Consider the following 25,558-nt stretch of genomic DNA (forward strand, 5'->3'; position numbering starts at 1 on the left):
CGCACCTGGTGCTACGTAAGACAAGCGTCCAGTTTTACTGGAAAATTTCACAAAGGCACGAAGATCATTAAAACCAAAGTGAGTCTCTTTTCCAGTGAGAACGTACCAATTTGCAATCTAAGAGAGATCGATGCTCAAGCGAAAGCAGCGCTGGCTTTGACATGGAAAACACATCAAGCAACTTTTCTTAAGTTCATCTTTCCGTGTCAAAGTATCAGCTTTTCAGTATCAAAAAACATCCCTTTGTAACCAGACAACCCTACGGCTATCGCAAACATTCTGCTGCAAAATTAATTGTTGTCAAAACTGTGACTATTGAGCTGTTGTACGAGGAATAAAAGGCTTATTAGATTATCTCATCCATCAGGAAGAAATGGGCTCAGGAAAATGTTCTCCCTTGTTAACCTGTGGGGCTTGATGGACTAGAACTAGAACATTTGACATGTTACATGTTCCCAAAGTATAAAAGTATAGCTCAGAAGATTGATTCACTTCTACACATGCTCCTTACACTCACATTTTCTTCACGCATTGAGACAGGTTTCTCTCTCTATGAATTTCTCCAGGACAACCACTTCTCCACGGCAACCTTGGGCTGTCCAACCATACCTGCAGATTTTGCACTTCAGCCTCCTCAAAAAGTAGAACTAGATCTCTGAGCCTTTAAGGCTTCAAAGCGTCTGCTTCGAAGACAGAAGGGCCACAAAAAGGCCACACTCGCCCAGTATGACTTGGCCCCGATGGCATCAGCTCTAACAGTAGCACAAGCGTTGCGAGGAGATGCCTCACCTTCTCCATCGATTGGTCTATGCACCTGGAACCTCACTTGAACGGGCTGATGCAGTTCCTGTGTCACAAACTCCAGGGCAGTCAAATACCCGTCATGCCCGAATGCCAGCTCGGGGAACACCATCACCTGCAAAGCGAGACAAGGCTCTGACCTGCCTGCATCACCTGGGGCTCCTTCTGCAGCAGCAGGACCAACCCACCCTTCTTACCTCCAGTGCTTGCCACGGAGCTGACAGCACATCTTCTGTCACGTTTTCCACAGCCTCCTGTGTGCCAAACGCAGGGTCTCCCACAAAGAAGTTTTCGGCGTTTAAGAGAACCCCTGTTCACAAAGGAGATATGTGAACAAAGCCCGTGAGACTCAGCAAAGCCTGAAGCCATCCCCCCACCCTGCTCATGCATGCTGACGTGGCACAGCGAAGCTGCACCAGGGCTTGGACCTCTCGGGAATCTGTAACTCCAGCTTTACTGGAGAAGCAGCTGCCATAATCCTGTAGTTTCCTTCTTCTTCTTACAGGTGTTTTGATTTCTTTCTCATCCTGCACAAGTAATGTTTGCATTTGCAACTCTCAGCAACTTTGACTCCTAGGAACTCCGCAAATACCTCTCCTTTCTGACACCCCAAGATTTGCTTTGAATCTTCGTGCACTCTCCATCCTCCCTGTCCTCCTGGACTTCATGGGGAACATGGCCAAGACCAGCTGGTTTCCACCAGCAACAAACACCTCTGGCTCGTTCCCAGCCAGGTCAGGCTCCGGGGACGGAGCACAACCAGCGGATGCTGGCCCTCCTCCCAGGGCCCATGGGCTCTTGTCCTAGTCATGGCTTTTCCTTCTTATCTGAATCTTCTCCCACATTTCATGTCCCTTCTGCTTCTCTTTCATACTCCCTACACCACTTTGGGAGATCTGGGAGGCTGCACAAACACAAACCTGCACAGCACACCCCATATAAAAGCTCATCTAACGATCTCCGAGGCCTTACAGTCTTTTAAGTCATGAGACCCCAACATCTCATGAACTACAAGATGCCACAGAAGGACAGTAAGGGTCACCAGGGCAGCATCACGGCCTCAGATCCTGGCAGCAGCACAGACTGCTCAAACGAGAGAGAAAAACTATTTCCAAAGCTGTGCCCCAGAGCTTCACCCCTCTCTCTACTTCTATTGACGGCAAAGATTGGAGTGGGCAAAATTCTACCCCGTGGGCTGAGGCCAGGTTTCTGAAAGTTTATCCATTGAGCCTCTGTTGGGAATACTATGGTTGCTGCCAGTCCCACTTGATGCAGGTGCCGCTCTGGATGACCCCCTCCATGCAGCCCTGTATTTCCTGGGCATGTGGCGGTGAGCAGGAGCCTGCCCACGGTGCCAGCGGGCAGCAGGAGAGGAGCAGAGCCCACCTTTTGGCTTGTACTCGCAGACGTAGCTGTGCTTGGCCATGCACAGGTCTGTGTTACACTGGCCCGTTGGGCCCATCCGGACACAGTGGTCAGCGTTGGACGGATGGGGTTCTCCTGGCAGCCAGTTCTGACAGCTCTCCAGATTAAATCCTTCGCCTCTTTGCTGCGCTCCAGTGCTTGCAAAATCATTGAATCCAATCCAGACATCCAGGCTCCTTCAAAAAAAAAAAAAAAAGAGAAGGGGGGGATTTCAGGAAATCATGCATATTAGGAAGGTCTGGGACAGATGCCATTCACGGTTCTCCATGAAAATAATAATCTTAACGACAGCAGCTTCGTCTGGGTGTCACAGGCTGCATTTAACGGAGCCTTTTAGTTACTGAAGCATTTCAGTATTCATTCCACCACCAGAACCTGGCTCTTCAATAACAGCTCCTTCACAGCACACCATCCTGCTCTTGACCAACCCTCCAAACCTCTGTCCTAAGAGCTACAGCCAGCCACCTGCCCGTGATAAACCAGGGGGACAGCTGAGCCAAAAGGACCCAGACAATCACCACCACCACCACGGGGCAGCGGAGCTGGGAGAGGGCAGCAGCTCAAGGGACCACTGCGTGCAGCTGAGTCAGACCCTGCCCCACAACTGAAGTCACTCCAACTCCCAAAACACCAATCCTCTCACCCAGGTTACAAAAGAACCCAGTTAAAGGCTCCGTGGGCACCACAGAGCTTGTGACGTGCTGGTAACCGCTGATTCATATCAGCCACAACTGCTACAGCATGAAGATATCAGAGAGGGTAATGAAACACGGGCAGGAGATGACCCTGGCTGGAGAGGAGGACCATGAGGTTTTATTGCTTTCAGAAATTCCCAGCTCCTCCTCCAATTGCACATCTTCTGCTTCCCCAAGCTGGGGTAGCTTCCTTCATATCGGTATCATAGAATCATAGAACGGTTTGGGCTGGAAGGGACCTTCAAGATCATCCAGTTCCAACCCCCCTGCCATGGGCAGGGACACCTTCCACTGCACCAGGTTGCCCAAAGCCCCATCCAACCTGGCCTTGAACACTTCCAGGGATGGGGCAGCCACAGCTTCTCTGGGCAACCTGTTCCATGTTTTTTAATGCTGCCGTGCCGCCTGGCCTCCCCTCCCAGCGGGCACAGTGGGCTGATGGCCACTCGCAGGGGCTGGAAAGGCTGAGACCAGCTCACCCATGGTGGAGTAAACCCTCTGCAATACAGGAAAGTGGGACTATCTGCAAACTAAGGAGCACCAGCAGGTTGACCTGAACCTCAGACCCCTCTCGGCACAGCGCGCCGTCCTGCACTGCAGTTTCAACGACCCACACAGACACTTCCAAGCCCGTTCTGAGCCACGACTCAAGAGGAATGGTACAGTCATACAAAACGGTCCGAAAAAGCTGCACCTCTTAGAAAACTTGCTTTATTTCTGCAGACCTGTGGAATTTGCCACTAGTCAATTCTCCATTACAAGTGGAACTGGCATCAGTGCAGGATGAAACCTTGGAGGGTGCCAGGTACAAGAGCTCCTGGTCTTTTTGCTCATCTCTGCTGGGAGACGAGCAGCTCCTCAACCACCACCAAAAGGCAGCAGCCACGGGAGAACAAGCCACCGGCAGCAGAGGCCAAAGCACTGCAGGCAGATGGAGCCCACACACACAAGAAGCTGCCAGGATCGTTTTAGGAAGATGAAATGTCCCTTCCACATCTGGAAACTGGCTGGATCCCAGCAGAGATTCTGGTGGAAAGCGCTGAGCGGTCTTTCATAGCCACAAACAGCCTGGACGACTGTTTCTAATCGCGCCCAGCAGAAAGCGAGGTGTTTGTTCCATATGGGGGGGAACAGTCTCATCATGTGCCCTCAAAGCCCCCAGCTCCTTCTCCGCGCTCCCTCCCGCAGCTCCCCATCCATTCCGCCGCAGCCTTGCCCCTCCGCTCCCGCGTGCTGCCAGTGGTACCAGTGCTCTGCAAAAGGCAGACGAGGGAGATAACTGGTGTCTCTCCACCTCCAGGCTCCCGCCAGATGAAATGATTAATGAGGTCATGCTGAAAAACGACGACAAAAATAACTGTTCCGTGAATCAGTAGTTTTCATTGCAAATACGATTAAAAAATAAATAACCGCCGTGCTCTGCTCCTGAACCACTGGCAGGGGATTAGGGAGAACGGGCTAGGAAACCGCCTGTGCGCTGCCATCGGTAAAACTCCATAGAGATTTTCCTTTTTCAATTCCAGCTATGATCTAACTGCAAGTCACCAAACAAAAAAAAGAAGAAGAAGAAGGAGAAGGAGAAGGAGAAGGAGGAGAAGAAGAAGAAGGAGAAGGAGAAGAAGAAGAAGAAGAAGAAGGAGAAGGAGAAGAAGAAGGAGAAGGAGAAGAAGGAGAAGAAGGAGAAGGAGAAGGAGAAGGAGAAGGAGAAGGAGAAGGAGAAGGAGAAGGAGAAGGAGAAGGAGAAGGAGAAGAAGGAGAAGGAGAAGGAGAGGAGAAGGAAAAGGAAAAGGAAAAGGAGAAGGAGAAGGAGAAGGAGAAGGAGAAGGAGAAGGAGAAGGAGAAGGAGAAGGAGAAGGAGAAGGAGAAGGAGAAGGAGAAGGAGAAGGAGAAGGAGAAGGAGAAGAAAGAGGCTGGCTGGCTTCCCACCCCTGCCCCATTGCCTTGCAGAAAGGAACATGAGGGCTCTCGACACCCTCTTCTGAAGCAAGATGTGAGCATCCCTGCATCTCTGAGGAAGCACCGAGCTGCCTTGCTCGGGGCAGCAGGAGCAGAACGAAGCCTGCAGAGGCTTGGAAGGGGAGAGGGGCTCCCTGCACCGCCTCAGAGGGGAAAGTGAGGTGCCCGGAGCGCTGTGGACTGGAGCACTCTGCTTCCGGAGGCGGGGAGGGGACCGGCGGAGTGCACGCTGCTCCTGGGGAGGCCATCAAATGACAGGAGCGAAGGAGAGGAGAGGAGAGGAGAGGAGAGCACGGTCCTTGCTGCTGCGAGCTCTAATGGGAAACAGATTTCTGCTTCTGTCGTTTTCCCACAAGAAACTCTGGAGGCTGCGTGTTCCAAAAACCTGCGGCTCGCTTGATTTGTCTTTTATCGCCAGGGAAATCGCATCCTGGAACTGCCTCATTCATGTTTATCTGAACGGATTAATAAAATAAATACAAGAAATAAAGGGGGCCGGGGAGGAGAGCGACGTGGGGCAGCAGCTGGGAAACAGCTTGGGCGGCTCATTCTCTTCTGAGGTCTCGTGATTTCCTCGTGCTGCAGCCCATGCAAAGCCCTGCACGCAACGCCTGGTAACTCAGAGCACCCAGTCACCCATCCCTAACCCGCGGGGAGGGACGGACCCCTCTTCCCCGGAGCAGGGAGCACATGTTTGCAACCTCAGGATAAATGGCAGTGTGAAGGGAACAGGGCAAGGACACGAGTTTGGGGAGAAGGGGCTGTCAGACCTTCAGCAGGAGCGTTCAAAGCCCACGTCACCAGCAGCTGTTCCCTTCACACGGGCTTTCTGGGCCGTGTTTATGAAGAGGCCATCTCCAACATCTGCATCTGGGAGCGCTGACAAGAGCTGTCAGGCCCCTGAAAGCTTTCCTGGTCCTCCTCCCCCCCGAGACAGCTGGTTGCAGAAAGGGCACTTAGATTTAACCAAAGGCTGACACTTTCAGTGCTCTCTGTTTATAAAGCCCAAGTCCTGAGGTGGAACAGATGCTGCCAGAGCCTGACACTCGGAGAGGAGAGCTGCTCCTTCTCAGGGGGAGAAAGAGGAGGGGAAGAGGTCTGGGCTTCAGGCTGCAGCCACGTCTGGGAGGGTGTGGGACCCCAGCCGGGAGGCAGGACTGCAGTGCTGGCTAGGGCTGTGCTGGATGCCATGGTGTCACGCACGGGACAATCCAGCTGTCTTTCTGCTGACAGAGGGAGCTGGTTGCAAGGTCATCCTCAGGTCCTGCCTGGCAGCCAAACACCCTTGGGACACGAGCACCTGACGCTCTTCACCGCCCAAGGTGAAGGTTTTGCCGGACTCCCAGGTGGAAGGTCTGCTCAGCTCAGCCCCATCTGCTCCCGACCCTGCCCCTCTCTGCACCATTTCAGATGCACCAACAGGCACGAACGTAAAGTACAAGACACCCACCAGCAGCAAGCCCACAGTTCCCAGTTCTGACTTCCAGCCTTTCTGCCCCATTCCTCTTCTTCTCTCCACAGCCTTTAAGCAAAGCAGCCAAGTTCAGCAAGGGCTCAAGCTCTGCTTATTCCTCCTCTTTGTTGAGCAGCCTCACCCCTACCATCTCCCCATACTCAGCCTGGACCCGCATGTCTCTCCAACCTGACTGCTGCTGCCGGGCTTGGCAGGACCCTCCCTCCAGACTCCTCTGCAGATGTGACCCCAGGAACACAATCATAGAATCATGGAATCACAGTATGATTTGGGTCTAAGATCATCCAGTTCCAACCCCCCTGCCATGGGCAGGGACACCCTCCACTACACCAGGTTGCCCAAAGCCCCATCCAACCTGGCCTTGAACACTTCCAGGGATGGGGCAGCCACAGCTGCTCTGGGCAACCTGTGCCAGTGCCTCACCACCCTCACAGTCAATAATTTCTTCCCTATATCTCATTGAAATCTGCCCTCTTTCAGTTTAAAGCCATTGCCCCTTGTCCTATCACATGCCCTTGTCCAAAGCCCCTCTCCAGCTTTCTTGTAGCCCCTTTAGGTACTGAAGGCTGCTGGAAGGTCTCCCTGGAGCCTTCTCTCCTCCAGGCTGAAGAATCCCAACTCTCTCAGCCTGTCTCCATAGGGAAGATGACAAGACTTGTCCCTGGGAAATCTTAGCCCTTACTCTCCTTGCTTACCTGATGACATGAGCGACCAAGAAGCTCTGGATCTCAGGGCTGCTCACGAAAGCCAGCTCTCCGTTGCCGTGCTCCTGGCAGTGCCGCTGTGCCTCCAGCCACTCAGCCTTCTCCACCACCAGCTGATAGCAGTGGTTATTGCCCAGGAAAACCAAGCCATCCGGGGGACACATGGGGTGAACTGCTGCATGAGGTAGAAGAACACAAGCGTGATGTCCTTTCTATGGGCTCACACATCCCAACCCTGGAGCAAGGCTCCAGGAATATCCTGTCCTTCTTGAAGCCCATAAATCCCCTTCGCTGTTGAAGTGCACTCCGTGCAGTCATCTTCTTGGCCCAGGACAGTGTAAAACGCTGCCTGGTCAGCCAGGGGAGCAATGAGTGCCCAGAGGAGTCACCCCTTGCTCCTCGTTCAGAAGGAATGGAAAGGGAAGTCTCAGGTTCCAGTGCCACCCTCCCTTGCCCAGCACCCACCCAGCCAGCCCTGCTTACCTCTGCCCAGCTCTCCAGCCTCTGCGGTGATACCGTACAACACCGCAAGGCCAGTGCCACCTCTGTTGCGGATCCGAATGTCCAGACTCTCATTCGTCTTCACCAAGGAAGGACACTGCAGTTCTAACTGTTGGGGTGAAGCCACCACCTCAATTTCCGCCTGCGCATATAAGACCTTGGTGCCCACGAAGACGGTGGCAGTGACATTGTACTGCCCAGGTAAGGCATACACATGGACAGCTGCATTTCCAGTGGTGTTGAGAACCTCTGTCTGGTCCCCAAATTCCCACAGTAAAGTGCTGACAGCAATGGGAATACTGACATTGAAGAGCACAGCCTGGTGTAGGCTGTACCGGGGCTGGAGTCCTGTGAAAGACACAGGCAGCTGTGCCTGGAAGGGAGAGGGGACAAGAGATGGGCCATCACAGGCCTGCCCGGACAAATGCTCAGTGCAAAATGGCAAACAGCTGGAGGAAGAGTTTGTTTCATGGGCAGTACCACACAAACACTGCCCCTGGGCGCTGAAACCTCCGTATTCCTGGTCTTCAGCATAACAGAGGGCACCGCAGGTCTCCTCGGTGAGGTTCCCCGGGTGGACAGACGTGAAGAGGATGACAAGTTCGGACCCTTCTGTGTGGTTGCTTGTCAGACACGTTAGGTATTGAGCTCCTGGGGGACACAACAGAAGATGCTCTTGCAAACGGACACTATGAAGCCATGGCTTGGTGAAACTCTCCAAGAGACACCACCCCACGCTCCTGGGAATGGACTTCTCCCAGGCAGCTCCTACTCCAAGCATTTCCTTTTTGAGGCTTGCCTGGGAAGTCTTTAACCCCCCAGCAACAATTTCCAAACTCTTTCTGCTAATTAACGGAGACAGAAATAACAAGGCAGTCATACTGATTTATGGAGCAGCAACAATCAGCAAATAAAAGGGGTCTTTGGAGAGCCTGGCAGTCCCACGGGACATGGCGCCGCCGAGTCTGACCCTCAAAGGAGCCCAAAGGAGCAGCCACCAAGTGAGACCAGGAGAAAAGGTTGTCCCTTGGCACGTTTCACTGCGCGCTGCCTGGGGCTTCCGGCAGCGAGCCCGTAACCGAGCACAGGTGGGCAGAGGGGCACATCGGGGGCACGGGGGAAATGCACCAGACTCTCCACTGAGCCCACGCTGGAGGTGGGCAGCCACCGCAGCCAACTTCCTCCTCGGGGAGAGCCAGGAGCATCCCACCCACCTCGCAGAATGTGGTGCTGGAAAAGCAGGCAATGCCCCACACCGCCTGCGCCCGAGGGCGGCGGGAGGATGCACGGGGATGTGCTCGTAGGAAGGATGCAGACACAGCACCGGCTACAGGGGGCACACGCACATCCATGCACGGACACACTGGCACGTACCGTGGTGGCAGCCACCACAGCCCCATCCTCAGAGCAACAGCTCAGTCCCTTGAGTTTCCTTCCCCCTCGCCGGCTCGCAAGGGGTGGGACGTTTCCCTGCCACAAACACCCAGGCAGGGCCCCCGCCGCGAGCACAGCCGCAGCCCAGCTGGGACTGCCTGGCCTCCTCTCCAACTCTGCCCACGCAACCGAGCCATGTTTGCTCCTCTGTTTCTGCTGGTTGCTACAACATCTCCCCCCAAACATCTCAACAGCTCCGGCTTTGCGTGATCTTCCCATATCAAACCCATCCAACCGTCTGGCTTTCTCCACAGCCGTCCTGCAAACGCTGAGCCAGTCTTCTTAAGAAAAGTCCCACCAGGAGGACCACGGCACGGGAACTACTCTGCTTTTTAACACCAGCCTAGTCATACCTCTTTGCTCCCTGCCAGTCAGTACCAATGGTCAGTGGCTGGCAGGCTGTCCCCAGCCTTCTGCACTGCACCGAATGACCCAGAAGACAGCCTCACGTTGGCACTTCCACACTAACTTAAAGTAGTTCAAGAGGGGAACGACTAATTATCAAGGAGAGTAACAGTGCTGGCATTACTCCCCTTGATAATTCCTGCAAGGTGCTGCAAGGTTGGGGTAACTGGTGGGGAAAGCGGAGCAACCACCACGTGGGGTTGGCTCCGGGGAGCCCTGCGCTTCCCCAGGCAGCTCGGCTGGCTCCCACCAGCTCCGGTGCCGTCGGCCCTCATCACTGCATCCGTCGTGCAGTAAAGGAGATGCCTGACACCTCTCGGGGGGACCACTCGCTCTCTCTCCCTCTTACTCAGAGCTAGCTCAGCATCCAGGCAGGATTAATTTCTTGGGGCTTCCCTTCCCACTCCCCAGTTAAACACCGCCCCACGTTTGCTAGCCAAGGCAGTCACAAAAACGCACCCGGAGCAGGCAACGGGCTGTAGATCAGGGCAGTGTTCATTCAACACCCCGACATGGAGCCCGGTCACCTGCAAAGATTCAACTTGGCATGTCCTCAGGTCCCATCGACGCCAAGAGATTTCACTGCTCCAAGTCAGATTGTTAAAAGCTTGAGAGAACGAAAGCCTGAGGCTGGAGGTCACGGAGCTGGTGCCACCTGACGGCTGCTGGAGGCTCAGTCTGCAATGAGTTTGCTGATCTCAGCCCCGGTGTGACCGACTCCAGCCTTAAGGCATGAGGGTATAGTTCTACACCATCATCATCTGCTTACTGAGACTAGAACTGGTGGCTTGAGTCTAAAGAGGTCTAGACGTGATCCCCAGCTCCCCTCGGGCCCATCGCTTCTACTGGTTTAATCATCTCGCCCACCGCAGCCCGCAGCGTTTCCTTACCGCACGTAGCATTGACGAACGAGACATCGAAGAGGGAAAGGTTTCCCACCTCGGGAGGGTGGGTGCATCTCGTATCTGACGCCTGAATAACTCTCACTTTTCTGTCTTCCACCCAACGGGGCAACCAGGAAAGTTTGCAGTCACAAACCCACGGATTCCAACTTAAGTTTCTGTAAGAGGGAGACCAGACAAAAGTCAGGCAGGAGCTTGACACGTGCTCAGTGTTAATTACAGCAGCGTGCAGATCCCTCGCTGCTCCCATCTGCACCACTCCGCTGAAATGCTTCGGAAAGAACTGCCAGGGGAGCTAATGAATAGGGAATCAAGCAATAATTAACACGGTTTTTCTAGAGGCTAGAATTAGGCAAGTACTCCAAGTACTTTTTTCACTCTACAAATAATTGTTGCAATTAGAAGCAAATTACAGACACGATCTTGTATTTAAAATAGCCTGCCATCTAACAGCCATCGGACGCAACGGCAGCCTCTCCAGCTAAGGGAGACTATTTACAGCTCCATTAAAAAATAGCTAAGAGAATAAAATCGATCTGTCGGAAAAGAAACGCAAAGTCAATGATCATCTTTCCATGTGGCAGTTTAATGAAAAGATGGAAACTTTAATTGCAGCTCAGCTTGATCCAAATTACAGCCTTCGGCGCTCAGCTGCGACCGGGACAGAGATGGAAAGCTGTTTGTTTCGCTGACGCCAGCTGGGCTGGGCTGCCACGGGGCTGAACCGGGAGTTTCATACGGAGAGCACGGCCCTGCCGGCCAGCCTTCGCCGGGACACGCTCCCTCGGACCCAGCTCAGGTCCTCTGCCTCTTTGCAGTGCCACTTGGGAGCCGAAACGTGGAGCTGGAAGTGCCCTTTGTGTCCTGCCTGCAGGGGGAATGATCCTGCGGCTCACTCAGACACAGAACGGCCGTTCCGCGCTGTCGCTCCACGTGTCTCTCCTGGGAACGTGTGGCATCTCCTCGCCGCCCCTCGCGTACGAGCACCGATTTTAATCACTTCAATTAAAAACCACTAGAAGCCTACAAACTTGAATCGCTTTTGGGAGAACACCTTCAAGTGTCTTTACGTCACTCAGACACCCCAGTCATGGTCTCCCGTGTTGCAGGTCAGTGGTCTTTTCATCAGGTCCCCCAGTCCCAAGGTGTGACCGTACCAACAGGAACAGCAAGTGTGACCCAGCGCATGGCCAGAGACAAGAACCTCAACAGGGCTGGTGTGGGAGAGATTCAGGAAAGCCAAGAAGGCAGCAGCAGAGGTTTGGGGTATCCAGGAGGCAGAAGCAACATCTGGGAAGAGCTTAGACTTGAAGGGCACTGACAGGACCCAGGAGCAGGACACAGCTTGAGGGAGAAACTGGAGAGAGTCCAAAAGACAGCTGCTTGGTTGAGTATGCGGCCTCAGATCTCCCCAAGACAGTGCTGCATCCCACCCCACCAGGAGGGGAAGAGCTGTTTCAAGGAAAAGTCTGAATAAAGAACTGGGAAACCAAGAGGATGAACTTACATTTCACTTAAATTAAATAAATTATCAAATATTCCATCTTCTAATGTAGAAATCTTGTTGTGGCTTATATCTCTGTAAAAGAGGGAAAATGAAAAGGAAAGTTCATCATGCTGGTAACGACTTCCCGGCCAACACACAGGATCGACCTCTGTCCCAGGCTCTGCTTGGGTTCTAGTTACCCTCTGAGCACCTTGAGTCTCAAAAGCTACATGCATATGACAGTAAAATGTCCAGCCAGGCACTAAGTCTTGGAATCACAGTGTGATTGAGGTTGGAAGGGACCTCTGGAAGTCAGCTGGTCCAACCCCACTGCTCAAGCAGCGTCACCTAAAGCAGGCTGCCCAGGGTGACGTCTAGACTGCTTTTGAGTATCTCCAAGGATGGAGACTCCACAGCCTCTCTAGGCAGCCTGTTCCCATGCTCAAGTCCAGTTCCAGCACTCCAAGTCCTGCCTTAAGTCTTCCTTTTAGGAGATCATTAAGGTGTAAAGGTGGCAGGCTCTCCAGGCTGCCACCTACTCAGCCAGAACCACCAAAGCAGGTTTTGGTGCTGGCTGCATTGCTGCCTTTTTTGATCTGACAGTTCAATTTTTCTTTAAAAAACAGTTAATCTTCTCTACGAACCATTAGCAAGTAACAGTGCAAACTCATCAGATCAGCAGCTGAACCAGTGAGTTTGCTAATGGTCAAAGCTCTCCTCTTCTCCTGGCCCACGCAGAGTCTGGGCAGTTTTTGGGACAGCTCAGGGGGTGGGGAGCGACGGGATGTGCAGACAGGCCTTTCCCCCACTAGTTCTGGGCTCCTCAAAGGACCCTCAGACTCAGCACCCGACTCCCTCAGAAGATAAGTGGGATTTGGACACCACAGCTTTATCATCATTTCCCATGTGCTAACACTCATCTTGTGACAAATCTCATCCTCCTGCCTTGACCTCCTCTCCATCGAGCAGCACAGCGGGTCAAATCCTCCCCGACCCTCTGAATGCCACTGAGGGAACCAGTCACTCACCAGGCTGTGCAGAGAATGCCTGGAGGAAGGGGTCCATGGACACATCTATGTGGGGCTTGACAGATGTGGTCAAGCAAGAACAAGGCTAACTTCTGACACACAGGCGTGCGCTCTGGGTACCAGCTGACACGTGCACGGTGAGCTGGGGCACCGAAAGGGCACCGCGTGTACTTACAGTTTCGCCAGGGAAGTCAGGCTTTCGAATATCTGGACATCTAAACCACTGATCTCGTTATTGGAAAGATCCCTAGAGAAAGAAAACACAATTTTCAGCTTTCACTCAACTCCATTTTGTCACCCCTCCATTACCAGACCTTAGAAGAGCCTCTCTCCAAACTCCACCCAGACTCCAGACTGGAAGGTTTTGGGGTGTTAAAGTGGAGCCTTTCTCCAGCCGAAGAAAACATCTTTCGCAGCGACAAAGCACTTGCTGTGCAGACAGAGAACGGGACTATCATTGTACCTGCACCACTCTGCAGTGTATCCGAGTAATTACAGGCACGTCAAACGTGTTACCAAATTTGATGCACCCTTTTAAAAAAATACTCATGCCTAATACATGTTCAAAGAAGTAATTAAGAAATAATTTAGACTAAAGTAGTCATTAACTTTGAGAAAAATTTATGAGGAACTTCCAAATCCATTTCTAGTGCCACAGAACTGATCATTAATTACGCACTTGATGCGTTCAACTTTTAACATTTTAGAGATCTTCTTGTCTCTCTTTGGAAAAGTTTAAAAGGAAAGAAGAAGTAACAAAGAATATTTTCCATTTAAAATCAGGTCAGATTGTCCTTATAAGGACACTGTTTTAAAACATCCCTAACGCTCCCTGTAACACCAATAGCCACCAACTCATCCAAAGCAGAATTGTTTCTGTCCTCCAGCCCAGCTCTCTTTTCTCACCCCACGTCCCCTTTGTCAATTTTAAAATGTCACTCAACTAAGCAGCGAAAGTTTTGCTGATCACTCTCCACTTGTTCCCAACAAACTTCACTCTTTGGTTTCAGATGACCCTCCTTTGGCCAAAACCTTCTTTAACTACCATCAAAATACTTATTCCAAGCCCATGTGCTGGTTATTACCCTTCAGGGATTTCTGGCAGAGCTCCAGGGAGGTGGACAGGGCTGGATTCACCGCAGCCATGCCGTGTCAACGGAGACCTTCTCCCACCCACCTCCTTTCTCACCTTTTTTCCTACAAGCATCTCCCGCAAATTCTCCTTGCTGCCTCACCTCTTGTTTTTATCCCCTGATCGATTCATTCTTGGTTGGAGCTGACATTTAAACTTAATTTATCCGAATGAAAAGAATTCTGCCAAACTGGCAGGAAAATTATGTATGGTTCCAGGAAACTCTGGGGATAAGTAACAGGGATGGATGTCTCTTTAAAAGGTCTGAGTTTATATTCCCTGATTTTGCTGTCCGAGAGTTCTTTGCCAAGCCAAGAGTGGATTCAGAAGAGTTCACCAGCAAAATTAGTAAAGAAGGCCAAGAAATGTGCAAATAAAAGCTCAACAAGTACACTTTAAAAAGGATGCTAGCAAAAATATCTTCTGCCTCAGGGTAGCTGGGACAATAACTAAAGAACACAGAGCATCCTTTGCTGACGTGACACAGACCACATGGGAGTCACATTCCGCACAGGGGACATGAAAGTCACCTCCAAACCCCCTTTCAGCTCCCACTTGCAGGACAAACACACAAGGCACCTTGGGCTGGAATCCCAACAGCTGCCAGCAGGTCAGATCCTTCCTCAGGGAGGCTCCTGCTCCACTGCTCCTTCAGCTTTTTCTGTAAATTCTACTCCTCTGCACCTTCTTGCATTACTTGACCAGTTTTGGAAAGGACCAGACCACCAACCAACTACCTGACAGGAAGACCAATCAACTATTTCTCTCCTGGAAATAATCCACTCAGTTTTCAGGCAGCACCTCAAGCCAAGGCAGAAGGAAATGATGTTTCGGCTCTGATGCCTTCTTGCTCCATGCCCAGACAAGAGAGACCTCCAAAACAAACCATTCTGCTGCTACAAAATCAGGGCTTTGGCATTTCAAAGAGCCTCTTCAAAAGTGCTGCTTGGCTGCATGGAGAGGAGGGTGCGCAGGGCAGGGCGAAGCTCACAGCATCACCCATGGCACAGTCAGCAAGTGGGCACCCGAGACACGCAGGGTACGGGGACAGCCGCCCCGAGCCCAGCTGCTCGTTCTGCACTGCTCCGGCCACCTCTCCCATCTTGCTACTTCCCAAGTAGGAAATGAAGAACTCAAACAGGGCAGGTCCGCTCCTCTCCATCCCTCTGCCATAGTGCCAAGCATGGAGGGCTTGGTCCTGAGCCTTCCCCTTATCAAACATCCCTTATCACAAACATCCCTTATCACAAACATCCCTTATCATTATTTCCATTACACCGCAGAGAAAGCTTTTAAACTTCAGCTTAAGTGAGGTCTAAACCCCCAAATCCTCAACTCCCAGGGGTCAGTCAGCTTCGTTCCCACCTGAGAGCAGGACCTGGGATGACTGTGCCCTGGTACCTGCTCCAGGTTGATGCTCACTGTGCCCTGGCACCTGCTCCAGGTTGACGCTCACTGTGCCCTGGCACCTGCTCCAGGTTGACGCTCACTGTGCCCTGGCACCTGCTCCAGGGAGATGCTCACTGTGCCCTGGGACCACCAGCCTCTGCAAACAGAGGTAAAATGCAAACACGGGCAGTAATTCCCCGCTCACAGCGTTGGACTGACACCAGGTGTCAGCATCTGCTGAGCAGCACATGGAGGGAAAGAGCTCCTGGAGAACAGGGGTGATCCAGCCAGGACTCGAGGGGTGCAGGACGCCTGGTGCTGTGGCCAGCAGGGTTTGTCCAGGAAGAGCCAGGAGGTGCTGTCCCCCATCAACTAGTAAGTGACAACCCTCAACCCTCTGACTTGCTCGAGGGACTCACAGGGCACTTTGTGAGGGTCTCAGGCCACTCGGACACGTGTCCCTGGGGCACCAGCACTGCCGTGCCCCAGTGAGCCGGCACAGCGTCACGGTGGAAGGGCTGGAGGAGGGTCCTGAGCCTTTCTCCTTCTGATCATCCAACTCTTCTGATCATCCAACTCCCAGGACCTGCAGAGAAGCTGCCGTCCTCCATCCAGACCAGGCACTAGATGGCAACCCATCGTCACCCAGAAACCAGAGCCCAATTCCTTCGCTATTTTCCACCCTTGCCTTCATGATCTGATGAGGAACTGGTATAAAACCTCCCAGCTCTCAACCTCCCCAGACCTCCTTGGTGCAGACCCTGCACGGGAAGAGCTCCTGCTGACGGGACAGCCTAGAGAAGCAAGGAACAGTGGTGGATGCCAGGGCCTGCCACCTCCAGCCACGAGCCAGCGAGCCGGGCTCCCAGCTGCCTGCTTGCCTTCTCCCACTGGGCCCTCTCCAACTTGAATGGAAAATCATATTATGCCTTCCTGGCATGGGAAAGATGGCTGTGAACCCAGCTAGGTTGCAGGAAAAAAAATAATAAATCAGGAAATACTGAGCAATAAAACCCAACGCAAAGGCTGTGGGACAGAGCTCAGCCTCTCGGTGCCACAAACTGCCACGACTGTATTTTCCCAGCCCGCTGCTCGGCTGGAGGAAATTCGGAGCAGGTTCAAAGCAGAGCTGAAGCCAGCAGAAAACAAGGCTCTCCATTGAAATGCACTGCGCACGCAGACTGCCGCCCTCTCCACCAGAAGAAAGAAAAATTTAATTTATTTCTGCCACGGGTGATATTGAGAACACGCTGTGCTGCCTGGAAGAGGGCAGCTATGGGCAAGTCACAACTTCTTGATCCTGCCTCAGTTTCCACACCTGCGAAACGGAGCCGTGTAATGCCAGAGGAGGCTGGGAGGGCTGGCCCACTTCTCTGTAGGACCCTGTGGGACACAGGGCACCAAAACCCACCAAGGACTATGGTACTGGACAAGAAGTGTGTGAAGATGCTTTGCACAGGGCTCCCCTTGCAGCTCTGAGCACCCCAGCACTCACTCACACACTTAACTTACACAACTGGCAAAGGAAGTTTTAAAAAAAACTTCTGGAAGTGGAGTTGGTCGTGGGGGGCGAAGGTGAAGCTTTGGAAAAGGGAACATTTGGTAACGAGGGCATCAACTGGAGCCTTGGGAGCCTTCAGCTCCATCCCAGCTCTGCCACCAGCTCCCTGTGCGATGCTGGGTGCCCCACTGAACCCGCCCCGCGCTGCGCGCGCCGCAGGGCTGTCAGCAGCCCGTCCCACCGGATTGGCACGGTGTGTCCATCACGAGCCCCACCAGTGACACCCCCCGCAGACGGGGTGGGCAACTTCAGAGGGGAAAAACCCCCAAGCCCTGGTGTGCCCTCGCACGGCTGCTGCCCTCCAGCAGCTGCAGATGGATGGGAGCTGCAGCACTCGGTGCCGGCCGCCCACCTTCCCCCTTCGCGATGCTCAGACGGGCTCCGTGGCCCCGTGGCCACGAGCCCAGGGCAGCCACGGGGGTCACTTCTGCTGCGCTGCGGTGGACAGGCTTTTTTTGGTGCGCTGCTGGTTTTTTCTTAATTCCACAGAACATATAATGTTGAGCAGAGTATAGCACGTCTCTGCCTGCCAAGCCTGATGTCATGCTCTCATTATGTCATTTGTGGGCCCGTTCTGCCTTCGTTTCACAAAAAAGGGAGGGAAGGGAAGAGAAGGGAAGGGAGGGGGGGGCAGTGCTGCCTTGTGCCTTCCCCAGCCCTTTCAGTGCGTGGAGTCTAGCCAGAACAGTAATGGGAAAAGCATCCACAGACGGAGAGAAGCAGAAAAGAAGCTCCAGGCCTGTAAGCCACAGTAAAAACTAAGATTTCTGTGGGTCACTGAAGCTCCAGAGGTGTTGTGGAAAGACAGCAGCTGGGGTACAGTCATTTCCACCCAGAGTCTGCACAGGAGGTCTATGGTGGCTACTAAGGGGTCTGCAACAGTGCAGGAGGGACACAGCATCTCCCTCCAGGCTGGTGGGTGCAGCTGGCAGGCAAGGGAGAAGCTTTTCTATCTCCCAGCCCATCCTCCTGAGCTGGGCTGGCCCAACAGGACACCCAGGGTCAGTACATGGGGCATCTGCCCCCATCCTTTGGGGAAAAGCACCTTCTCCCTGCGGATGAGCCAGGCTGGGCTCTCCCCACAAGCCTCCTCCAATCAGTCAGTCATTCCTGATCCAGGACAGACCTCCTTGACATGGAGTTTGCCTCATGTTTGTGTGACAAAAGTAAGAGTCATGGGACAGGGCTGGGCCCCATTTTGGTCCAGAGACTGTGTTTTAACAGCAGGAGTGGGTGCAGGGCCGTCGGAACAGCTCTGCCCCTGGGACCGAGGGTCCATCTTGCCCCAGACCCCATCCCCAGCGGTGCTCAGTACCAGCTGTTGAGGGAGACGCACAAGCAAAGCTCACAGCGGGCGATCCTGCCCCAACACATCCCCCAGCTCCTGGACTGCACTGGACCATCCTCTTTAACAGCCACCGACACATCAATCTTCCACGACACCATCTACCCCGTCCTGAGCCAGCCTGGGCTCCACAAAAGCCTACAGCAACAAGGTCCGTAACGCACGTGCTTTGAAAAGGAACTGCCTTCTTCAGTTTGTTGAAACTTGCTAGAGGCACCACTTCGTTGGATACTGCCTGATTTTCTGCACTGTGAGCACTGAATTGATTGCCCAGAGGAGTTCTGAATGCCCCATCCCTGGAAGTGTTCAAGGCCAGGCTGGATGAGGCTTTGAGCAACCTGGTGTAGTGGAGGGTGTCCCTGCCCATGGCAGGTTGGAACAAGATGATCTTGAAGGTCCCTTCCAACCCAAACCGTTCCATGATTCTATGATTCTCTGCCCCACGCCTGACTCCAGAGCCTTTCCCAGCTTGCTTCAGTCCTCTTTCCCAAGCACATCTCCCAGTGGAAACAGTTCCCCCTTTGTAATCTCAACTCCACACATTTTGCCAAAATATCCACCGAATTGCACCTTCGGGACACGAAGCTGCTCAGTCCCTGGCAGTTCTGGTGGCTAAAGCCTCGCAGCAACCAGGGACGAGAGGCACCGACCGCACCGAGCAGCAAACCGAGGCGGCAGCAGCTGCCCAGCACTGCCCCCAGCAAAGCCCAGCACCACTCCTGTTTCTCACCCCAGTCCAAGCCAGGCTGCCCCATTCCACACCCTGCAACCAGAGAGGACAAGTGACAGAGGGACACACCAGATGGCTTGTGAGACACGGCGAAGCCCACTCCTCCCGGAGCCCTCCGACAGCTGACAGAGCAGCAAACTGCCCAAGAGGTCGCCTGCGCAGCCGAAATGCTGCCTTGCACGTTACCATGGCAAACACTTTTCTAGTCTGCAGGAAGAAAAGGCAGCACGGTGCCCCATGCAGCAGTGCCGTGCTGGTGCTGCCTGATGTACAAAATAGACTTTCCAGAAAAGAGGAGGAAAAACTCTATGTGTTTTTGCATGCTTGAGCCAGGAAAAATTATAGGTTTTTGCTGATCTGACTCCTTTTTCCTTCATCTTCTGGCTTGCACCTCTCCTAAGAAGCACAGCAGAAGTAACGGCGCTTGTGTGCAGAGGGGGGAACAGAGCTTCTTGCCACAGTGCCTATGGAAATCTGAAAAAATACAGGATTTTCTGTGTGCCAGGCGTGGGGAGCAACACTGTCATCCTGCACTCATTGCAGGGACACCTCGGGTGCAGGCGAGGAGGGATGCTGTCCCGCACCATAAGCTTTCAGCCTTCAGCACAGACAGGAGGGCAACGGCATACGGAGATCTTCATCACCAGCTTCTGATGATGTCAATCACGCCAACGCAGGGATTTGCTAAGGCAAAGAGATTCCAGCTCCACCGCGCAGCTTTCGCTGGTGGGTTGCACCTCTTTCTTCCCCAGAGCCATGTAGCAGCGGGTCCCTGCTGCATCCCATCCCAGAGGAGACCACGTTTCATCTGTCTGCCCAGTGACTCCATGCAGAGATCAGCTTCCAAAGAAGAGCGAGGCTGTTTGGGAGCAAACACGGGAGATGGAGGGCTGGCCAGGGAGAGGCTCCACGGGAGACACCGGCAGCTGCTGAGAGTGAGCCCCGAGCAGGGAGCTGCACGCTGGGACTGGCAGATGGTGGCAAGCACCCTCCTCTCCCCGAGGCTGTCGCAGCACAATGACAACTGATTTGCTCATTTTGAATTTATGAGTTCCAAACGCTGGCCCAAGTCTTAGCTCTCTCTAAGGAATTTGCCCCAAAAGACTTTTTCACCAATATTCATCTCAAAACTGAATGTTTTGCTTCCCACAGCAAAATCGTAATTGTTGATATGAAAACGCAAGGCGAGGACACAAGTGTTTCTGCGCTCTTCTGTACACATGGTGGCATCCCCACCATGGCCAGGACATCCTCACCACGGCCAGGACCTCGATGGAACTCCCCGCTCTGCTGCACTCACCGCAGGACCATGAGCAGGTCACCCCATCGCTGCAGGCTCTCCTGCGAGCAGTGGGAGTGAAGCAACGCTCCTTCCTCATCCTCACCTGCCCTGCCTCATCCTGCCACAAGCCTCCCCCAGAGCACCGGCACAACGCGACCCTCATGTTTGGAGGAGTAAATCCTCCTCGTCTTGCCAGGTTGAGGCCACAGGCTCTTCATGATGCTGCTGAGGGGCAGGCAGCTGCCCACGGGGCAGCATCAAACACTCCCTTAGCTCTTGGCAGAGCGGTGGGCTCGGGGTTGGTGCTGGGCAGTGGGTGTCTGCGTCCCTGCTGGTGGCTGAGGAAAGGGGCTGCGAGAGCCTGGGCTTCAAGGGAAAAGCTGAGCCCTGCACGAGAGTGAGCTGAGAGCTCGGGACACCCCGGGTGACACGACAATCCCTGTCCAGCCACTGCTCGCCCCTCTGCTCCTGTCCCCATGCCCCATCTCCAGAGCAGACAGAGGAGGTGATGCTGCCATGCCTTCAGGGTGCATGGCCAGGGCACCCCCACAGTGGCCAGGACATCCTTACCATGGTCAGGGCATCCCCACCACGGCCAGGACATCCTCACCATGGCCAGGGCGACTCCACTGTGGCCAGGACATCCCCGCTGTGGCCAGGACATCCCCACTGCAGCCAGGACATCCTGACCCTCCAAGGTGGGAGCTGTCTGCAGGGCAGCTGAGGCTCAAAGAGCGGCTCCTCGGATCCCCGCAGCCAGCAGCTTTCCGCAGATTTTCCCAAATATGGTTATAAAGTCGGACCAGGGATGAAGCCACTCGAACAAAGGGGACGTGTTACCTCATGGAGTGACGTCATGTCCTGGCAGGACTGGCTCGTAGGCAGTGGCATCATGCGCTCCGTCCCTCTCCCCCCCGACTGGGAGGGCTGGGTGGGGGCTTTTTCACACCAGAGGCTCCCAGGAACTGGAGCGCTGCTGTCTGCACAGGGACCCGCAGCACGGCTCATCTTACAAGTTATTCTTAGACTGCCACTGACTTCATCCCCTCATTCCCAACACCGAAACAATGGAGCCAAGGGGCACCGAGGAGTCACAGGGGCCTCCTGTGCTGTGGAGCTCCTCGGCAAGGCGCTCCGGTGGGACGAGGGGCTGGCTAGAGGGACAGCCACCACTATCAGAGAGGCTTTTCATGCCAGGTCCCACCTTCTGAGTGCCCAGGAGCTGGCAGCGACCGGAGCTGGCGCTGGATGTGGTCCCCGCTTCCATTGCCAAGAGGTGACTTAATGTGGCATAAAGCAAGGCTTGAAACATCAGGCATCGCCCAGCCCTGCTCTGCCTCTGCAACATCACACGAAAAATGATAACAGGGAAGACCTTCCGCTTGGGAAAGCAGCAACCCAAATATTTAAATAAAGTTCATGTCCATAATTAGTGCTGCACGTAAACAAGCTGTCCGCAGTTTCATCCAGCTAAATGTCAGCCCTGCAAATATCCATTCGGTTCATGGAAAGTTTGCAAGGAAACCAAACCAAGTATCTTCCCAGCACACACGGCAGAGCTCAAGCAGATCAGATTAGATGTCTGCAGCCCAGATCCAACCGCTTTCCACGCAGATACCCACTTCTTCCCCGAAAAAGCATCCGTCCAGAGAGCCCCCAGCTCCTGTGGCATTGCATGCCGACACACGGCTCCTTCAACGCCCAGATCTGGTCTCTCGAAAACCCAGAGTGTTTCCAAGTCAGCATGTTCGGAGCCCAGTGATATTTTATTTTACCATGAAAAGCGAGCCCTCTGTAAGCTGTAATTTAGGAATTACACAGCTGAGCTACTAAATGCTTAATCTTCCTCACAGAAAGCGAAGGGTTTTCAGTAGATGCTTAGGTATTGTTGATATTAATTCCACCACTGAGACAGGCGATGGAGTAGATAATCTTCAGGTCCTGTTTTTTTATTATTCTATTTGTATTTATTTTATTGTGAGGCCTTTGCTTGGACAGCTATCTCTAGGGATATTCTTTCTCTGTGAGAAATAATAAAAACATGACATTATTTTTCCCCAGAACCATAAGTTCTGCAAAACACAACAAATGAGAGCCACAAGCAAGGTCCACGGGATGCAGGAGGCTCTGGATGCTGCTGAACCGACAGCAGCGACACGTCGCGGAGCCGACACAGGAGCTGGAGCCAAGCGACACAGAAAACTCCAGGAAAGGCCCCTCCAACACACGTCCAATTTGCAAACACTGACACAGTACGAAAAGATATTTGCATAGCCCTGTTCCTTGGAAACCTTCTGGGGCATCTGTGTTTTGTATCCCAAAAGGAACAGTGGAACAACTTGGGCATCAATACAGCATGAGAGCCATGAGCCAGGGGCTGCCTGACCATCCCAAATGCCCTGAGGAGGTTTGTAAGAAACTTCATGCCACATCTGAGCTGAATTCAGAGTGGACGCCAGATGAATCTTAGAATCACAGAATGGTTTGGGTTGGAAGGGACCTCAAAGATCATCCAGTTCCAATCCCCCTGCCATGGGCAGGGACACCCTCCACTACACCAGGTTGCTCAAAGACCCATCCAACCTGGCCTTGAACACTGCCAGGGATGGGGCAGCCACAGCTTCTCTGGGCAACCTGTTCCAGCACCTCACCACCCTCACAGTCAATAATTTCTTCCCTATATCTCATCAAAATCTCCCCTCTTTCAGTTTAAAGCCATTGCCCCGTGTCCTGTCACTACGCACCCTTGTCCAAAGCCCCTCTCCAGCTTTCTTGTAGCCCCTTTAAGTACTGAAAGGCTGCTGGAAGGTCTCCCCGGAGCCTCCTCTTCTCCAGGCTGAAGAACCCCAACTCTCTCAATTTGTCTTCATAGCAGAGGCACTCCAGCCCTCGAATCATGTTCATGGTCTCCTCTGGACCCGAGGGAGAGTGTGATTTAAGGCAGTATCAGATCAAAACTAATTTCTTCAAACAGTTGGGAAATTCTCTCGTTTCTCACCTTTGGAGAACAGTGAGTACGTTGTCAGGCCCCACATGGCACCAGTAGCACATAAACAAGAGAAAAACAAAAACACGGCCTTTGCGGGGGCTCGGGAAGGATGGAGGATTAAGGAGGAACATCACCTACCAGCCACAGCCACCCACGCCGGGCAGGGGACGCGGACGCAAAGAGGGCACCCCGGATCCGAAAGAGTGTGGGAACAGGCAGGGCAAGTCTCATGGCCAAACGCCACGAGGCAGCTGAGGGACAGCACCACCGTGTCCCTTCATCCCTGCGGGCGCGGGAGCAGCCCGGGCTGAGCACGGCGCACTCCCCGCTCCGGCCCACCCGCCGTCAGCGGAACACAAAGGCGAGCGGAACTAATGGCGAGACTTTGCAGCCATTTTCGCCTCGACTGTTTGCAAAGTTTGAGCTCCAGCCCCCATGGATCCTGCTCCAAAATCCCCCAGCCTGAACCTCCCACCGGGCACCAGGAGCAGAGGGGAGCGGGGGTGCCAGCAGCCTGGCTCCGCAGGCTCTGGCACAGACCCACCAGCACCCGCCTGGGTGCCGAAACGGACCCAACGTTCCACCCCTCCCGGTAACACTGCCCCGCAGCCCCATCTGGACAGTCGCTTCCCACGGAACGCTCCCTCAAACACTTTCCCTTTCGTAGGCGACAGCACAAATTTGACCTGTAGCTACCAGCAATCTCTAACAGACGAGCAAGTTCTCCGAGTTCCTGGGTGATTTCTGAAGACAAACATCCTTGTGCGTATTTCAGCCCTGTCTGTCAATTGATTTTCATCTCTGATACGTTCTACCAACAACATTTTGCTTGAGAGATTCCCCATTCCAAGTTCTCACCAACCCCCTTCAGCTCCAAGCATGGGATGCCAACTAAAAATAGCTGAGATGGGGAAACGGACAAGTAAAGACCAGGAAAACTCAAGCAGGTCCAGTCCTGGCAGTGCGCTGTTAGTGATGGAGAGCAGCCTTCAGCAGCGTTCTGTGCTGGACTCATGCTGAGCCCCTTCCTTATTTTCTTCTTCTCCAGAGAGAAAACTCTGGGATGCGGGGTGCTCACGTTAGCACTTGATATGTTTAAAAATAGCACAAAGTAAATGGTGCTGCTCTGGGAAAACAATGATGCTGAGCACAACCATGGAGTTCACAGCCCTCTTCCTGCGACAGCAAATCCACAGGGGAGCCTGGAGCAAAATCCACAGGGGAGCCTGGAGCAAAAAGAAAAGTGCAGCATGTTCAGGACCCCAGACCTCGCCAAACCATGGCTACAGCACGATCCGCTTTGTGTCTTCCTTGCAGTCCTGACATTATGTCTGCTTTCCATGGTCTCCTGCTTTCCATGGCCTCCTCAGAGAGGGACAGGCTCTCCAGATGTTCTGGAGCCCTGGGACCTACCCAATACATGAGCCAGTTTGGGGAATGGGGGGACGGGACACAAAGCTACTCATCCCTCCCTTTTGGCAGTCTAACAAAGAAAAATGGGAATGACTCACAGATTTTTAAGGCGATCATCTATCCCAACGAATCACATACTGCAAGCCACGAGGCTCCTCACAATCAGTTCCTGCATCAAGCCTAAGCAAGCAGTTCCTCGTCCTTCTAGAGAACGTTCCCATCTTCACGTCAAGACTCCCAGGGATGGGATGGCCATCACTGGCTTTGGTAAGCTGTTGCAGGGTCAGTCAGTTAGGCTTATTTCTGGTCTGAATTTGCCTAGCTTGAGTTCCCAGGCGTAGGATTCACTCCACCTATCCACTAAAGTGAGGGTCCTTCTATAATGTTTCCTGGTTTTAACCAGAAACGCTCCCCAGACTGTAGACACCCACCACCTTCTCTGCAGTGAACACCAGCTCCCTCGCAGGAGACAGTCCATCAGATACGCTTTTGGCTGGATTCTTTAGGGCATCACCATCTCCATGAAGTGAGGACACCAGGAAATACAACCCCTCTGCTTCCACATCCCTGGGCTGAACTCATTTCAGTGGCCATATCCTTCATCGCACACTCGACTACCACACCTGCCCTGGCCGAGTCCTAGCCTTCCAGGAGAAGGTGCTCATCCTGCCTTCCTTGGTCCCAGATGTATGATCTCACATTCGGCAGCACCGTTGCTCTTTTCTGTGACCAACTCTCCAACCACAGCAGAGCTCCGTTTCCCTCTCTGTGCTTTGGCACTCTTGGGACAGCATCACTAATGTTTTTTTGTTTTCCTCCAATCTGTTGACAAATACACCAGGGAGGGAGACAGCAACTGACCTCACTGCACCACAGCTCTTCGTGATGACTCCAGTCTGTTCTTAC

The 25,558-nt window shown here is 53.4% G+C and overlaps 1 protein-coding gene across 2 annotated transcripts in view; it reads right to left on the reverse strand.

The window, feature by feature from the left end:
• PKD1 (polycystin 1, transient receptor potential channel interacting) overlaps nucleotides 1-25,558 on the reverse strand; it is a 94,065-nt gene that overhangs the window by 40,149 nt on the left and 28,358 nt on the right. For both annotated transcript variants that reach the window (XM_086622551.1, XM_086622550.1), the window contains exons 2-9: nucleotides 12,987-13,058; nucleotides 11,805-11,876; nucleotides 10,286-10,455; nucleotides 7,539-8,207; nucleotides 7,047-7,230; nucleotides 2,188-2,402; nucleotides 999-1,111; nucleotides 790-916 (exon numbers count right to left, since the gene is read on the reverse strand). In XM_086622551.1, the coding sequence (XP_086478677.1) occupies nucleotides 790-916; nucleotides 999-1,111; nucleotides 2,188-2,402; nucleotides 7,047-7,230; nucleotides 7,539-8,207; nucleotides 10,286-10,455; nucleotides 11,805-11,876; nucleotides 12,987-13,058 (1,622 nt within the window). The remainder of the gene's footprint in view (nucleotides 1-789; nucleotides 917-998; nucleotides 1,112-2,187; nucleotides 2,403-7,046; nucleotides 7,231-7,538; nucleotides 8,208-10,285; nucleotides 10,456-11,804; nucleotides 11,877-12,986; nucleotides 13,059-25,558) is intronic.

This window comes from Tauraco erythrolophus, chromosome 17 (genome assembly GCF_009769465.1).
Source record: "Tauraco erythrolophus isolate bTauEry1 chromosome 17, bTauEry1.pri, whole genome shotgun sequence".
In the NCBI taxonomy this organism is placed as follows: Eukaryota; Metazoa; Chordata; class Aves; order Musophagiformes; family Musophagidae; genus Tauraco; species Tauraco erythrolophus.